Source organism: Coregonus lavaretus (genome assembly GCF_964263955.1).
Source record: "Coregonus lavaretus genome assembly, chromosome: 12".
Classification (NCBI taxonomy): domain Eukaryota; kingdom Metazoa; phylum Chordata; class Actinopteri; order Salmoniformes; family Salmonidae; genus Coregonus; species Coregonus lavaretus.
The window spans coordinates 48,901,533-48,919,312 of record NC_139999.1 but is presented as its reverse complement, the minus strand read 5'-3'; the positions used below and the strand labels follow the sequence as shown (position 1 = coordinate 48,919,312).

Sequence of the window (17,780 nt, the reverse complement as noted above, 5' to 3'; positions counted from 1 at the left end):
AATTTGCTAAAATGTCTAAAACCAGTTTTTGCTTTGTCATTATGGGGTATTGTGTGTAGATTGATGAGGGGAAAAAACTAATTAATCCATTTTAGAATAAGGCTGTAACGTCACAAAATGTGGAAAAGGGCAAGGGGTCTGAATACTTTCCGAATGTACTGTATGTGGAATATTTTTGGACCTTTTGACTTCCCTGAAAATGGGTACTGACAGGAGGAGCAATATGAGTCAGTCAGAGGTTGTCACGCTGGAAGGGGATGGTTATATAGGCTTTGATGGTCCACACAACGAAGAAGCAGGTGTCCCTTCCAGTGATGTGGCGCTGACCTGGTGCCAGTAAGGATGATCTTCACGGAGGCGGTATGTTTGTCATGTTTGTGTAGGGTCCTCATAATGGTGCCAATGTTTTTTTTAACAAGGTCCGGTACAGACAGGGATGACAGGGAGAGTAGCCATTGTTCTGGCTCAGGTTCAAGGAGCCATGCAATTCCGCTGAACCTTCGCCCGGAGACGGTTCCTGAAGATCCTCCTCTGTGGGTTCTCAGGACAGAGGGTTGTAGTCTTCGGCCGGGTACAGGTCCTCCACTGACTGCACCTGGTTGGGCATGGCTGACTTCCTCCACTCGCATTCCTCATCCGTACAGCTGATATTGTGAACCGCATAAATAGCCAATGCAGCCGCATGGCTACACTTATGAACTCCACGGGAGCATTTGCATGTGGTAGAGAGAATTCCCCAGGTCACCTATAGAGACCGGCCAAGAGGAAGGATGTTAAGTGCCACATACCTTTCAATGCATGACTTTGAACACCTTGAAATGCATTTGTTGTAAGAAATGTGCCGTATAAATAAAGTTTGATTAATGACATTACAGCTGTAGAATATTTTATATATTAATTTTCATGAGGGCAAGTGCAGTTTTTCCATAAAATCCCAAATTATCAATTAAAAGTTTCACTTGACATATCAGTCATGTAGTGGGAAAAATGCATGTACCACCCCGATTAAATAAATACTGTGCCTTTTGAAGATTTGTCTCTGGTCAAGAAACTACAATACAGACTGGATGTCTAAACAAAGTCAATTCTGAATGTCAATAGATTTTGATTAATTCTCCTCAATGTCAACATTCTAGAACTGAGTTATCACTCATCGAAGTCTGATATCCGGGGTAATCTGGTTAATGGTTATATAATTGATTAAGTGGCTCTTTCCTTGTAGAACGTTGATAGCTGAATAGAACATTGTATTGCAAAGATGCTCAAACTTAACTTAATAGCTACACTCACCGACACAGGATAAACTTTATGCCTCATGCTGGCACTGAACAAACCGGTAAGTTGCTCGTCAATATAGCTGCACTTCTTCACATGGCCAGACTTACTGGTCTTCTCCCCTTTTAATGCTCTTATGGCATTTCTCAAGGATGAGCATAAATAAGGTCTGAAATAGACAGTAAAGTCGACTTACTGTACAAACAATTATCTAGGCTAAGTAAAACCAAATTATTTCTTGATCTACTGCTCTGCTAAGTAGATAACTAAAGTGTAGTCAGTGGCTAGCTAAGACTGAGAAAGGGGATGGGAGAAGTTAATGGATTGGACACAGGTCTCTGATCACGCTGGTGAACGGTAGCTGACGGTGACGGCTAGAGATGATGGCAGGAGCTTCCTGCAGGAATTTGCTGTCTTGCTGAGGTCTTCTCTGTTGCTAATTAGCATTTAGAATTTTGGAGAGTAAATTGAGGTGAATATATTAATAAAACTCACATTTTCATGCCAGGGTAAGCCTACACAAAACACAGACCTTATATGAAGTAGTTCTAAAATTCCCAGAGAGGATTCTCTTGTTAAGAGCTCTATGTTAGTGTATAAGCGCAGAAGTATATCTGCAGCTATTCAATAGCATAGAGCAGCTAGCTAGCCTCTCCACCTGGGTGCTTTGCTGTCCCCCCACTCGGTTTGGCTAGTGCCATCTTGTTTGGGTTTTGTCCTTGGATTGATTTGTGACAGTGTATCAACCTGGGCAATACTCGGTTTGGTCGACCAGTATTGCGGCGCTGAGGGTTTGTCCTAGTTGTCTTTGTCTTGTCTGTCCACCAGAACCCTCCCATTTAGCCTTCGGCCTCAGGGACCGCGCCTACCCCCGCAAGATCGGGAGTCTGTGTATGTTTTGCTCCGGTGGGCTTGCAATTCTCCCTGGAGAGTGAGTCACGTGTCACTAGGCGCACCATGCTTACCTCTCACAGGGCGCAGCCATCTTGCCTAGACTCTTGTGTGTTCCACAGTGAACGAGCTATGCAGTAGCTAGCTTAACGAGAGTAGACCACTGCAGGACTAAGCACACTCCTTACATCCTGCCAACACCCCCACGTATAGTAGAATAAACTATAAGCGTGGCGTGAGTTACAGCCGACCCACACGTATAAGCTAAGATTGAGCTAAATGTGTGTGCGTTCGTGTGCTCTGTACCTCCCCCACGACCAAGTAGTTCACACCCCGTTCATGTCTCCTCTCCTTCAGATAGTGTATGAGACTAAGGCTGGTACTGTAGGTCCGTAGTATTTTGACTATTACAGTATTGCACAGTGTATACTATAGACGCATAGTAATATTACACTGTTGGCTTCACTTTCACAGAGAAGCTACATAGCTATTATGGTGTTTCATTGTGAGAGATGCGGGGTACCCCTGCCCATGGGGGATGGATGCACACTGCCTGCATGACCTATCTTCGGTTAGATCACACACGTAGAGCGGTTAGAGAACCCAATAGTTGTCTGGCCTGTGCCGCGTTTGGAGAAATCATGCGCATAGCATGCCTGGAGGGGATGAAGGCCACAGTACAGTCCTCCCCATCTGATGACCGTATTCCCCCCTCTAGGGTGGTGCGTCATCGTAGCAGCACCCTCTTCGGCCGCTTTGGGTGCCCCACCCACCAAACTCAGTACGGCTGAGGAGTTGAGCCGCCTCAAGCGTCAGGCGGAAAGCCTGCGGGAGGAAGTGGATGCTTTACGGGGGGATGGTGACAGCGACGACGCACTCTCTCTCCACGCTGGAGAAGATTTGGTGTTTGGTGAAAATGCTTCAGTGTTCCAAGCACATCAGGGATCGACCCAGTCCACAGCGCCATCTGTAACTGGGAGCACCGCTACGGAGGCACCCCCGGTGGTGACGGAAGCAACATGAGAGCTTTTTAGCGAGAGTGGCTACCGGCCTTGATATCATACTGGAGCAAGATTGAAGGGCGCTTCCACTGCAACAACCAGACCAGGCTGTTGTCACGATCGTCGAAAGGAGGAGACCAAAGCGCAGCGCGTTGAACGAACATGACTTTAATTGAAAAAAGCACCGAAATACAAAACAAAAGACGACTCGTGAAGTCCACAGTACAACGACTGAAACACGGAACAATAACCCACAATGCCCACAAGAACACATACAGAATAAATATGGCTCCCAATCAGAGATAACGAGCCGACAGCTGACACTCGTTACCTCCGATTGGGAGTCATATGACTAATCAACATAAAACCCAAACATAGAAATGAACCAACTAGATCCCACATAGAAATACACCCAAAAGAAAATGACAACCCTGGCTCACAACTAAGAGTCCCGGAGCCAGAACGTCACAGCTGTGGACTCTCCTAATGGATGCAGAGTCCTTGGGGCTAGAGCACTATCCGGTGATGGATGACATGGTGGCTGCCATGATCCTCCCTGACAAGGAGATTGTTTGCAAGGTGCCTCGCCTCAAACCAGGACCTGAAAGAGTAAGCGATGAACAGCTGCAAAGCACTTTCGGGACCCTCTCCATCGTAAAGGGGTTACGATGCTGCAATCCTACCTCGCCCTGCTGATCCCTCGCCTCCCAGTGAGTGGTGACGAGCTTCTTAAGAGGGCCACAGAGGTGTAAAGGCTGCTCACTATGCTCCAGACGGACATGGCACGTACCAATGGTAAGGCTTCACACCCCCATCTCTGGCTGGCACAATCTAAACTGCCACCGCCAGTTCAGAAAACATTATTGGAGCTCACCTTCATGCCAGGTTCCACCTTTGGGCTAGGGGTTGACAACATCATACAGCAGACTTCAAAATTGCGTGAAGACAGAGAGACTTTGCAGGAGTTCTTGGCAACTGCGCAACCTACCCTCAGAGGAACTGGAAGACCGGGCAGAAAGTCTTGAGGAAGCTTCAGCAACATCTTGGCCCCCCGCCGAGACGGCAGGGAAATGGGAACCAGCATTTCATACACCAAAAAGACTACGCTCTCATACATTCGCACACACTATATGCACATGTGCACGAGTTCGCTTCATGCAGTTACGTGGTAGTTAAGGGACCAAAACAACTGAGAAGTTAAGCCTCGCGCTTCAAAGCTCTTAGTAGTTGCGGAAATTGACCCACTCAGCTGTTTACTTTCTGCATCTACGTCATATCTCTGAGTCTACCTTTTTAAACCTTTTTCATCAAGCTGTCCCCCTTTCTTTTTATATCAGATAGTCCAGCACCATCCTCATACAATTGCTTTCATTTTTGGTCTAATTCTCATTTCTGGAAAAGGCTTAAAATAAATGTTAAAATCCAGGTCGTGTGACATGATTAACCAAAAGACGGGGCCCTATACATGAGTCACAAAGAGGGCAATACAGACTTACTTTTGTAAGGACCCAGGTGAAGAGGGGGACAGTCTTGTTGGTCATGTAACATCAGTGATATCTGGGCACCAGTCCAAATTTGTGTTATTACGCAACTAGTTCAAGCCACTGTCAGCAACGTTTTTTGAATTTTCAAATGCTATATACCCCTTGATTATGGTTTATACTTTAATTGGTATAACTGTGTTATATCAAAACTAGAACAACAAGGAACTACAACTGAATAGTTGCATGGGAGACTTCTAAAATAAATTATGTGGCTGGCCACCACTAATGTTTACAACTAGAAAGCATTTAGATAGTTTCGCTAAGCGATTACCCTCAAACAATTTGTTTGAAGGTGAAATCACAGTAGGAGAAAAGTTAAAACTTTAATTTTAAGTTACAGCAGCACACTGACAATATGCAATGGAAATGCAAGCGGTTGAATGGGCCAAAATAAATGGTAAAATTATCAAGTTGTCCTCGTGTTTTTAGGGGGTAGGGGCTGTCTGTGACCAACTTCGTTGCCTTGTTAAAGTGTCCCCCCTGAGATTGGAAGGTTGGAAGTTCGATCCCCGTCTGAGTTAACCAAAGACTGTAAAAATGGGACCCAATGTGTCTCTGCATGGCACTCAGCATTAAGGAGATGCTGTTTCGGCACGCACAAGCCAAGGCTCGTGAAAGGCTACTTACTTACTTTACTGAGGGGCTGTCTAGCCCTCCTAGACCCCCAGGTCCTGACATTATTGGGTCAGAGGGTACTGACTTGTTTGGTCCACCAGGACAGGATGGTGCTCCTGGTCAACTGGTAGGTCCTCAGAAGATTCCACCTTTCAATATATGGTTATTAACTGTATAAATCTTGCAATCACAGCCGACTGACACTGGTGCATGCTGATAAGTCCAATAGTGGATATCACACAACTTTATGGATCAGATTAAATTGCGCCAAATGTATTGATACTGTTGTCATATTAGTCTGTATTGCTTGTACTAACTGAGCCATGTGTTTAAAACCGTCTGTCCTTGCATCCGTAGTCCAGATAACATTGTAGCCCACACATTATTGTAATTTTACTCCTAATTGTTAATGGTCTTAAACTCTCATTTCTTAAAGAGCAGCCGCAACAATGAACACAATATTGGGATGCAAACCAGGGGCGTATTCATTATACCGATTCTGTTGCAAAACGTTTATTAAACGGAAGCAAGCGGAACGAAACGGGAATATAGAAACTTGTTTTTCTCTGTTTGCTTCCGTTTTGGTTATTTAATGGTTTCTGTAATGAACGCTCCTGGTGCATGTAGGATGCAGTCCCAGTCACAGAGGACAACTTGCAGTCATGCACCTCACTGACGACAACTACTGAATTGGGAGTAGGATATGGTGGTAGTACTTCAGGGGAGTTGGTGGTGCAGAGGGCCTAGTAGACCAGAATGCAGCCCTTCTCACTCAGTATCCTTCCGGAGGCAGGAACAAAGCTAGGCTCCTCTTGGTTCTCACTGGCAAAGACTGTGTCCTGCACCCTGATGGTAGGAAGGTGCACTGGTGAAACATTACGGTACTAAAACCCATAGTCAGATGGCTTGAAACAGAGTAATTACACAAAACTCAGGTTAGGGCTAGTGTTAAGATTTAATGTTAGACTCACCAATACCAATCTTCCCCAAAGATTGTAAATCAACCCCTTTTAAGCGTATACCTACAGTGGGGAGAATAAGTATTTGATACACTGCCGATTTTGCAGGTTTTCCTACTTACAAAGCATGTAGAGGTCTGTAATTTTTATCATAGGTACACTTCAACTGTGAGAGACGGAATCTAAAACAAAAATCCAGAAAATCACGTATGATTTTTAAGTAATTCATTTGCATTTTATTGCATTACATAAGTATTTGATACATCAGAAAAGCAGAACTTAATATTTGGTACAGAAACCTTTGTTTGCAATTACAGAGATCATAGGTTTCCTGTAGGTCTTGACCAGGTTTGCACACACTGCAGCAGGGATTTTGGCCCACTCCTCCATACCTTCTCCAGATCTCCAGATCCGTTTCGGGGCTGTTGCTGGGCATTACGTACTTTCAGCTCCCTCCAAAGATTTTCTATTTGGTTCAGGTCTGGAGACTGGCTAGGCCACTCCAGGACCTTGAAATGCTTCTTACGGAGCCACTCCTTAGTTGCCCTGGCTGTGTGTTTCGGGTCGTTGTCATGCTGGAAGACCCAGCCACGACCCATCTTCAATGCTCTTACTGAGGGAAGGAGGTTGTTGGCCAAGATCTCGCGATACATGGCCCTATCCATCCTCCCCTCAATACGGTGCAGTCATCCTGTCCCCTTTGCAGAAAAGCATCCCCAAATAATAATGTTTCCACCTCCATGCTTCACGGTTGGGATGGTGTTCTTGGGGTTGTACTCATCCTTCTTCTTCCTCCAAACACGGCGAGTGGAGTTTAGACCAAAAAGCTCTATTTTTGTCTCATCAGACCACATGACCTTCTCCCATTCCTCCTCTGGATCATCCAGATGGTCATTGGCAAACTTCAGACGGGCCTGGACATGCGCTGGCTTGAGCAGGGGGACCTTGCGTGCGCTGCAGGATTTTTATCCATGACGGCGTAGTGTGTTACTAATGGTTTTCTTTGAGACTGTGGTCCCAGCTCTCTTCAGGTCATTGACCAGGTCCTGCCGTGTAGTTCTGGGCTGATCCCTCACCTTCCTCATGATCATTGATGCCCCACGAGGTGAGATCTTGCATGGAGCCCCAGACCGAGGATGATTGACAGTCATCTTGAACTTCTTCCATTTTCTAATAATTGCGCCAACAGTTGTTGCCTTCTCACCAAGCTGCTTGCCTATTGTCCTGTAGCCCATCCCAGCCTTGTGCAGGTCTACAATTGTATCCCTGATGTCCTTACAGAGCTCTCTGGTCTTGGCCATTGTGGAGAGGTTGGAGTCTGTTTGATTGAGTGTGTGGACAGGTGTCTTTTATACAGGTAACGAGTTCAAACAGGTGCAGTTAATACAGGTAATGAGTGGAGAACAGGAGGGCTTCTTAAAGAAAAACTAACAGGTCTGTGAGAGCCGGAATTCTTACTGGTTGGTAGGTGATCAAATACTTATGTCATGCAATAAAATGCAAATTAATTACTTAAAAATCATACAATGTGATTTTCTGGATTTTTGTTTTAGATTCCGTCTCTCACAGTTGAAGTGTACCAATGATAAAAATTACAGACCTCTACATGCTTTGTAAGTAGGAAAACCTGCAAAATCGGCAGTGTATCAAATACTTGTTCTCCCCACTGTATATTATAATGACAGCACACCTAACATCTGAGGCGAATTGGTCAAAATGGCCCAATTCTCATTATATACAGCAGGCTGCCCACTTCAAGAAACATTTGGAAAGAACTTGATTGTGGTCATATTTTGCAATATTTTATTAATATTTGAATATCAACTGATAGCTAGCTGAAAAGGGATAACTCCACTATCTGAATGCCTTAGTCACACTACATGACAGATCTTTGGCAGGAGGGATGCAGGATACAAGGGTGATAAGGAGGAATGCAACTAGAAACACTGGAGGCATGTTAGTTAGAACTCAGCTACCTTTGTTACCTGCTGTCTGATAAAGAATAAATTGGTAGTTCTAAAAGATCTAGATGAAAGACAGATTCGTCCATTCAGTCTTTTAGGATAACATCTTTATTTCACAATTACAGTAAGGAATTCATAGCAGATTACTCATATTTCAAGCATCATAAAATGCTTTGTCTAATTACACATTAAAAGTATAGTTCTACTACTAAAATCCTACATTAGTGAATTACAATTTGTGAAAACATGCACTATTGTTAACATTCATGTGGTCTATACAATGTACCGTACACTATGTCGGATAATTGCAACCAACATTGGCAGGAAGGAGGTGATTTCTATGTTAAATAGATATTCCACTTAAAAATAGTTTTCCTACATACCTTCACTGCATTCAATGTGTCTGCATTACATTTTTGACAAGTTCATTCAGGTTGTTGAGGGGATGTTCCACTCAAAATAAAGAGATTACTTGGTTCTAGTGACAGACACAGCACTCCGTTTAGGCATGGAGGTAGAACATGAAAGAGTGACTAGCAGATCAGTGGGGTCTGAAGGAGTGGAGTCACACAGCTGGTTAGTCCCCCCAGCCTGGAGGAGAACAGAGATTGAACAGACAAACTGTAACAGCATTATACACTACAATACACACCAATAACAGGATCATTGGAAATAGCAGAGAAAAGGTGGCCTAATTACACTGAAATTGTTGCATTTTGCGTTTATATTTTTGTTCAAAGATTTGACTGAGTTACAGTTCATATAAGGAAATCAGTCAATTGAAATGAATTCATTAGGCTCTAATCTATGGATTTCAGAATACAGATATGCATCTGTTGGTCACAGACGCGTGGATCAGAAAACCAGTCAGTATCTGGTGTGTGACCACCATTTGCCTCAAGCGTAACATCTCCTTCGCATAAAGTTGATCGGGCTGTTGATTGTGGCCTGTGGAATGTTGTCCAACTCCTCTTCAATCACTTTTCTCCCAGGTAACCTGGTATTTCCCACCAAAACCGAAAGTGTCATTCAAAAGCATTATAAAGCATATACTATAAATATGTCTGGATTTGATTTAAAGCTTTGATCAGCATGAACATTCAAACCTGATGCTACCTGAGCCTGATTAGCCATATATTATACTGAACAAAAATATAAACACAATATAAAGTGTTGCTTTCATGAGTTCATATAAAAGATCCCAGCAATGTTCCACATGCACAAAAAGTTTATTTCTCTCAAATGTTGTGCACAAATTATGTTTACATCCCTGCTGGTGAGCATTGGTCCTTTGCCAAGATAATCCATCCACCTGATTGGTGTGGCATATCAAGAAACAGTATGATCATTACACAGGTGCACCTTGTGCTGTGGACAATAAAAGGCCTCTCTAAATGTGCAGTTTTGTCACACAACACAATGCCACAGATGTCTCAAGTTTTGAGGGAGCGTGCAATTTGCATGCTGACTGCAGGAATGTCCACCAGAGCTGGTGCAAGAGAATGTAATGTTAATTTCTCTACCGTAGTCGCCTCCAATGTTGTTTTAGATAATTTGGCAGTACGTCCAATCAGCCTCACAACCGCAGACCACGTGTAACCACGCCAGCCCAGGGCCTCCACATCCGGCTTCTTCACCTGCAGGATCGTCTGAGACCAGTCACCTGGACAGCTGATGAAACTGTGGAGTATTTCTGTCTGGTTCCCAAGTGGATGGTCCTATGTCCTCACAGGCCAACCCATGGCTGCACCCCTGCCTAGTCATGTGAAAATCATATATTAGGGCCTAATGAATTTATTTCAATTGACTGATTTCCTTATATGAACTGTAACTCAGTAAAATCTGAATTTATATTTTTGTTCAGTATAAATACATTTTATGAGCCCTACATTAACGACATTTAATGAGCCCAAGCCCAAAAAAGCCCAAATGATTGTGCCATTATCCAATACATACTGTATATGATATAGGCTACTGCACATTACGCGCGACAGAAAAACATGAAAGCCCATAGATGTAGCTAGCTATATGCTCTTTTGGGTAAATAAATGAAACTAGCTCCAGTAGGCTAATCTTTTTTAGTGTGAACTGTATTACTGTGCTGTATTGCAATATACTGTACTATATGGACTGGAATTACGCACATCGTTCAAACCATGATAAAGCAGAAGAGAACATGTTATTCTGGTGCAGCACATGCGGCCTGGAAAGTTACAGGTATAGGTGTCAGCTTCCTGCCTCCTGTTTGTCTCCGGGCCTCTAGAGGTCATCTGTGTTCCCCTCTGCCTTAGTTCTTCCTCGTGTGTGTCAGCTTCCTGCCTCCTGTTTGTCTCCGGGCCTCTAGAGGTCATCTGTGTTCCCCTCTGCCTTAGTTCTTCCTCGTGTGTCCTAATTAGCTTGATCCAGGTCACCTGTGCCTTGTTTCCCCTTGTGTATTTTAGCTGTGTGTTTTCCCCTTGTTTCTCACTTGGTTATTGAGTCCTGGCTATGTGTCTCCTGCTTTGTCCCACCGTGTCTTTTCAAGTAAGCTGTTCTAAGTTGTCTTTAGTTTGCTTTTCTCCCCTCGTGGAGCTATTTTGTTTTGCCTCCTGTTTTGTTGCATTAAATCTACTTGCCTGGAGTATTGCCTTGGGTGTTTCATTTGGGTCCAACTACCCCTCCTCTGTGGCTAAGGGGTAGAACCCCCAGCTCTCCACATCTGTGACCGGAGTTCAAGCTCAGCTTGTGACAATAGGCTAGCGAATTTTAATTTTGAAATATAATAGGGCCTATTTGTATAATTAGTAGGCTGACGCATATACTGTATACCTTTCATAATATTTCCCCTAATGTTATTAGCCTACCTCCTCTTTCTCTCTCTACTGTTGCTTCATTCCTTCCTCGCTTAACAGTTACATTCCGTTGTCCTTATCTTCATCATTCTATTGACATCCTTGAATAATGTAGGACTAGAATTAGATGTAGAAGGCTTTCACTTCTCTTCACGAAGATTGAATAGTTATGGGTCTGAATAAATAACTGCCATAGCCTACCGCCATCACGCATTCGCTCTTCTTTCAAACTACCCATGAGTTCTATTGGCTGCTGTATTTAACATTCAGCAAAAAATAGCTTGGGTCCCTCTTCGAATAGTCTATTCGTATAAGAAATGAGTGCCATGCAGAGACACATTCGTACAAGCACAGGTGCTTGTGTATTGCTCAAGAGACGGAGGCTATAAGTTAGAAGCTTATTATGCATAACCCATCATTAATTAGCTAAATATGAGTCTAATACGGTATTGAATGTATTACCTGAAAGAGGTAGGATTGGACATCTATATATAGGGCTATATACAGTGCATTCGGAAAGTATTCAGACCCTTTGACTTTTTCCACATTTTGTTACGTTACAGACTTATTCTAAAATTGATTACATTCTTATTTTTTCCCCTCATCAATGACAAAGTAAAAACAGGTTTGTAGAAATTTGAGCAAGTTTATAAAAAACGGAAATATGACATTTACATAAGTATTCAGACCCTTTACTCAGTACTTTGTTGAAGCACCTTTGGCAGCGATTACAGCCTTGAGTTTTCTTGGGTATGACACTACAAGCTTGGCACACCTGTATTTGGGGAGTTTCTCCCATTCTTCTCTGCAGATCCTCTCAAGCTCTGACAGGTTGGATGGGGAGCGTTGATGCACAGCTATTTTCAGGTTTCTCCAGAGATCTTCGATAGGGTTCAAGTCCGAGCTCTGGCTGGGCCTCTCAAGGACATTCAGAGACTTGTCCCTAGCCACTCCTGTGTTGTGTTGGCTGTGTGTTTAGGGTCGTTGTCCTGTTTTAAGGTGAACCTTTGCCCCAGTCTGAGGTCCTGAGCGCTCTGGAGCAGGTTATCATCAAGGATCTCTCTGTACTTTGCTCCGTTCATCTTTCCCTCGATCCTGACTAGTCTCCCAGTCCCTGCCGCTGAAAAACATCTCCACAGCATGATGCTGCCACCCATGCTTCACCGTAGGGATGGTGCCAAATTTCCTCCAGATGTGACACTTGGCATTCAGGCCAAAGAGTTCAATCTTTTTTCATCAGACCAGAGAATCTTGTTTCTCATGGTCTGAGAGTCTTTAGGTGCCTTTTGGCAAACTCCAAGCGGGCTGTCATGTGCCTTTTTACTGAGGAGTGGCTTCCGTCTGGCCACTACCATAAAGGCCTGATTGGTGGAGTGCTGCAGAGATGGTTGTCCTTCTGGAGGTCTGTCAGAGTTACCATCAGGTTCTTGGTAACCTCCCTTACCAAGGCCATTCTCCCCCGATTGCTCAGTTAGGCTGGTCATGGCTCACATCAACACCATCATCCCGGAAACCCTAGACCAGGGGTGTCAAACGTCCGGCCCGCGGGCCGGATCAGGCCCGCAAACGGGTTTAATCCGGCCCGCGAGATGATTTTGTAAAGTATAAAAATGAGCTGCAATTTTTCAATAAAATAAACTGCTGTTCCAATTGTGTCCACTGGATGGCGCAATAGCAATTGTGTTAAGCAAGCAAACTGTTTATACCGGGGCAGAGCAAATAGGTCAAGCAAGTGCAGCCAGTCCGGATGAGCTACTTTGTTTTGCCCGCGATATTTATTACGGCTTCTACTTTTAACATTATGTGATTTGGCACCCTCATTGCCCCAATATGTCTCTGTCAAAAAAGAGAAAAGTGGACGCAGAGTGCAGAGTGTTCCAAGAAAAATTGTCATCCTTCTATTTATTCACGGAATTGAATGGGAAAGCTGTATGTTTGGTGTGTTCACAGCATGTTGCAGTGCTGAAAGAATATAACCTTCGTCGCCACTATGTGAGTCTTCATGCCGACAAATATGACAACTTTCAAGGACAGCGGAGAAGAGAGAAGGTGAATGAACTGTTGGTGGGTCTGAAGAAACAGCAGTCTGTGTTTACTCACAGCCGAGACATCAGTGACGCTGCAGTGAAAGCTAGCTACCTCATTGCTAATGAAATCGCAGTGGCTTCAAAACCATTTAGTGAGGGTGAATTTGTAAAAACATGCATGATGAAGGCAGCAGAGATTGTGTGCCCTGAAAAGCACCAGGCCTTTGCAAATATCAGCCTGACAAGAAACACAGTTGCAGACAGAATTTCCGATCTTTCAGTGGATTTGGACAGCCAGTTGAAGCAAAAAGTAAAGTCATTTATTGCGTTTTCGGTTGCAATTGATGAAAGCACGGACATTACAGATGTTGCACAACTGGCCATTTTCATCCGCGGAGTTGATGACACATTGACCGTCACCGAGGAGTTCGTGGAGTTGGTGCCGATGACAGATACAACGACAGCAGCTGATATTTTCACTGCACTCGTCGGCGCGCTGGACAGGGTCGGAGTGGACTGGTCCCGCGCTGTCAGCCTGGCTACAGATGGTGCGCCCTCAATGATCGGGAAAAAAGCAGGCGTTGTGACAAAGTTCAGAGAGAAAGTGCAATCTGCAAATGGAGGACGTGATTTTTGGACTTTTCACTGTATTTTGCACCAGGAGGCTTTGTGTTGCAAGTCATTAAAGATGGATAACGTCATGAAGGTGGTCATCCAAACTGTTAATTTTATCCGATCCAGAAGCCTGAATCACCGTCAGTTTGACAGCCTTCTCAGAGAGAAAGACCACATCTATGGCCTGCCATACCACACTGAGGTAAGATGGTTAAGCCGAGGTGCTGTGCTGAGGCGTTTCTTTGATTTACGAGAAGAAATTGAACAGTTCATGGAAGAAAAGGGCAAACCAGTGTTAGAATTTCATTCCGCAGAATGGATGCAGGACCTTGCATTTATGGTGGATGTTACAGAGCACCTGAATAACTTGAACAAACAGCTGCAAGGGCGCAACAAAGTTGCCACGCAGTATTATGACAGCATACGTTCTTTCAAGTTGAAGCTGTCATTGTGAGAGATGCAACTCGCCGGTGGTGATGCAGCTCACTTCCCCTGTCTGAAAAATGTGTGCGCGACCCAACATGTGGCAGACATGAAGCGGTTCAAAGATAAAATAACGGGACTGTTAAGGGAGTTTGAGCAACGCTTTCAGATTTTTGGTGAACTGGAGAAAGACTTCAACGTTTTTTTGTTCGCCATTCACCGTGAATCCCTCTGATCTGCCCGTCAGCATCCAACTTCAAATAATAGACTTGCAGTGTGACTCGGATTTGAAGGGCAAATTTGCTGCAGCTGGCTTGGACACATTTTATCAGAATCTCTTGCCAGGTTACCCCAACTTGACAGCCCTCGCTGCAAAACTGTTGTGCATGTTTGGAACCACATATCTTTGTGAGCAAGTTCTCTGTAATGAGCATAAATAAAACAAAGCTGCGCTCAAGGCTCACGCACAAGCACTTGAATCACATCCTGAAGTTGGCTGCCACTCAGGATGTGATGCCTGATATTGATGCGCTGGTGAAAGCTAAAAGATGCCAGGTATCAGGAGTCAAATAAACTATGCAACCCCACTTAAAGTGCTGCATGAGACACCCTGATATAGTTATGTGATCTGTGATATACTTCTGTGAATCACTGAGGCATTGTGTGTTTGTGTGATGTTTGTCCTCAGAATTTCAAATAACTTGAGGTGTTTTATGATTAATAGTGATGTTGTGCTTTTGGACACACTGTCCTCAGGCTCCAGCTTTATGTTTATATGTTTTTATGTTGATGTGCTATTGTTTTTAATTGATTTTATTTTATTTGTATATTTAACCAATTCTTGACTCTGTGGTTCTTGCACTTGTTTGGGGAACAGGATTTCATTATTTGTATCTACATTTCTGCCTGAGAAATGACCCCCTGATATAGTTCTGTGATCTGTGAAACAGTTCTGTGAATCACTGAGGCATTGTGTGTTTGTGTTATTTTTCTTTAGAATTTTCAAATAAACTTGAGGTGTTTTATGATTAATAGTGATGTTGTGCTTGTACTATTTTGGACACACTGTCCTCAGGCTCCAGCTTTATGTTTTATGTTGATAGTATTAAAACAAAGAAAACAATCTGAAGTTGTTGTTTTTAAGTTGTATATACCATGATTTTACCGGTCCGGCCCACTTGGGAATAGATTTTCCTCCATGTGGCCCCTGAGCTAAAATGAGTTTGACACCCCTGCCCTAGACCCACTCAAATTCGCATACCGCCCCAACAGATCCACAGATGATGCAATCTCAATCGCACTCCACACTGCTGTTTCCCACCTGGACAAAAGGAACACCTATGTGAGAATGCTGTTCATTGACTACAGTTTAGCGTTCAACACCATAGTGCCCACAAAGCTCATCACTAAGCTAAGGACCCTGGGACTAAACACCTCCCTCTGCAACTGGGTCCTGGACTTCCTGACAGCCACCCCCAGGCGGTAAGGGTAGGTAACAACACATCTGCCACGCTGATCCTCAACACGGGGGCCCCTCAGGGGTGCGTGCTTAGTCCCCTCCTGGACTCCCTGTTCACCCACGACTGCGTGGCCAAGCACGACTCCAACACCATCATTAAGTTTGCTGACGACACAACAGTGGTAGGCCTGATCACCGACAACGATGAGACAGCCTATAGGGAGGAGGTCAGAGACCTGGCAGTGTGGTGCCAGGACAACAACCTCTCCCTCAACGTAAGCAAGACAAAGGAGCTGATCGTGGACTACAGGAAAAGGAGGGCCAAACACGCCCCCATTCACATCGATAGGGTAGTGCGTATGGCCCAGTACATCACTGGGGCCAGGCTTCCTGCCATCCAGGACCTATATACTAGGCGGTGTCAGAGGAAGGCCCAAAAAATTGTCAAAGACTCCAGCCACCCTAGTCATAGACTGTTCTCTCTACTACCGCACGGCAAGTGGTACCGGAGCGCCAAGTCTAGGTCCAAAGGGCTCCTTAACAGCTTCGACTAACCTGTACCCCCACACCTTGACTCCGAACCCATGTATATAGCTTTGTTATTGTTTTTTTATTGTGTTACTTTTTATTAAATGTTTTACTTTAGTTTATTTAGTAAATGTTTTCTTAACTCTATTTTTTGAACTGCATTGTTGGTTAAGGGCTGGTAAGTAAGCATTTCACGGTAAGGTCTACACCTGTTGTTCCCGCCAATTCAACCCTAGTGCTAAGTTGCTGGATATTGGCGGAAACTGGAACACACTGTCGTGTGACCATCAATATACTGTATTGTCCATTGTTCATTCATTGGAAAACATGTTTTTTTAAATGTTTTTTCATGTGGTATGGACAGAATGATATAATTAGTATATATATTATTTTTACCAAGTTACACTACCCAAAATGTACTAATTTATATTTGTGGAACGACCCAGTTGCATTTCACCCATGGTGATGGAGCACTATATTTAGGCTACTTAGTATTAAAGAATATGACTGTTCTCTAACTCTATTTTATGACTACATGTGAACGCCCAGGTAACTTGCAACATATCAGGAAGTAGGCAAATATTTCTTATCATCATGGACAGGCTGGCACTTTTCATGTCATGGTGGAAGTAGGTTACGGCTAATTTAACACAACTATAATTTTATACAGTTTGCGTTTTACTATTTTAACCTTCAGACCTAACTATCTACATGGGATTTTTGTGCTGTCATTCAAAATATGTGCATCTACGGTTGTGCTCTGAACATGACAGGTCCTCACCTGCCAATCCAAAAGTTCCTACATATTGCGTGTGAGAAAACAAATATTGCATTATAAATTCAGTCATCACTACTAAACAACAGGATTTTAGGTAAGTAAAAAAAAAATCATGGTTCATTGATGCTGCATAGGCTGGGTTTAGACAGGCAGCCCAATTCTGATATTTTTTCCACTAATTGGTCTTTTGACCAATCACAATAGATATTTTTCAGAGTTTATCGGATTGGTCAAAAGACCAATTAGTGAATAACAATATCCGAATTGGGCTGTCTGTCTAAACGCCAGCTTGAAGTACTAAAACCGTAAATGACTTACCTCTGGTTCGTTGCCCATTCCTAAGGGGTAAATTAATGGTGTTTCTGGAGGGTTGTTGGATAAGTAAGGAGTATGGAGATCTTATACATTTTGTTCTATGAGATAATATTAGTCAGTTAACCTTCATGAATTATGGAGCCTTTATGTGCTTGTTATGATTACATAAATGCTTCAAAATTCACAAAGTGATGTTAGCTGATGATGATTATCTCATAGAAGTAAATGTATCAGATCTTCTAAGCCTGTGATTACCACAGACCTTATTTTCAGCTTTTATCCGAAAACCCTCCAAAAACACAATTCATTTCCCCATAGGCTTTGGCCAACGAGCCAATGGCGGAGTTACCTTCCGTTAGTGCCTACAAAAAGACGCCATTACTATTCAATCAATCACATTTATTGATAAACCCCTTTTTACATCAGCAGGTGTCACAAAGTGTTTATACAGAAACCCAGCCTAAAACCCCAAAGAGTTATGGATGGTTCAACAGGTCAGCACCTCAGGAGTAAATGTCAGGTGGCTTTTCATAGCCAAGCATTCAGAGATCGAGA

The 17,780-nt window shown here is 43.6% G+C and overlaps 1 protein-coding gene across 1 annotated transcript in view; it reads left to right on the top strand.

Annotated features, from left to right (window-relative positions):
- Positions 1 to 1,308: 1,308 nt before the first annotated feature.
- The window catches only part of LOC311138873 (uncharacterized protein), a gene marked incomplete at its 5' end in the record, with an annotated part of 18,353 nt that continues 1,881 nt past the window's right edge, over positions 1,309 to 17,780 (top strand). Inside the window, 3 exons of the mRNA XM_084173667.1 lie at positions 1,309 to 1,336; positions 2,104 to 2,166; positions 2,885 to 3,025. Of these exons, the coding sequence (XP_084029793.1) occupies positions 1,309 to 1,336; positions 2,104 to 2,166; positions 2,885 to 3,025 (232 nt within the window). The remainder of the gene's footprint in view (positions 1,337 to 2,103; positions 2,167 to 2,884; positions 3,026 to 17,780) is intronic.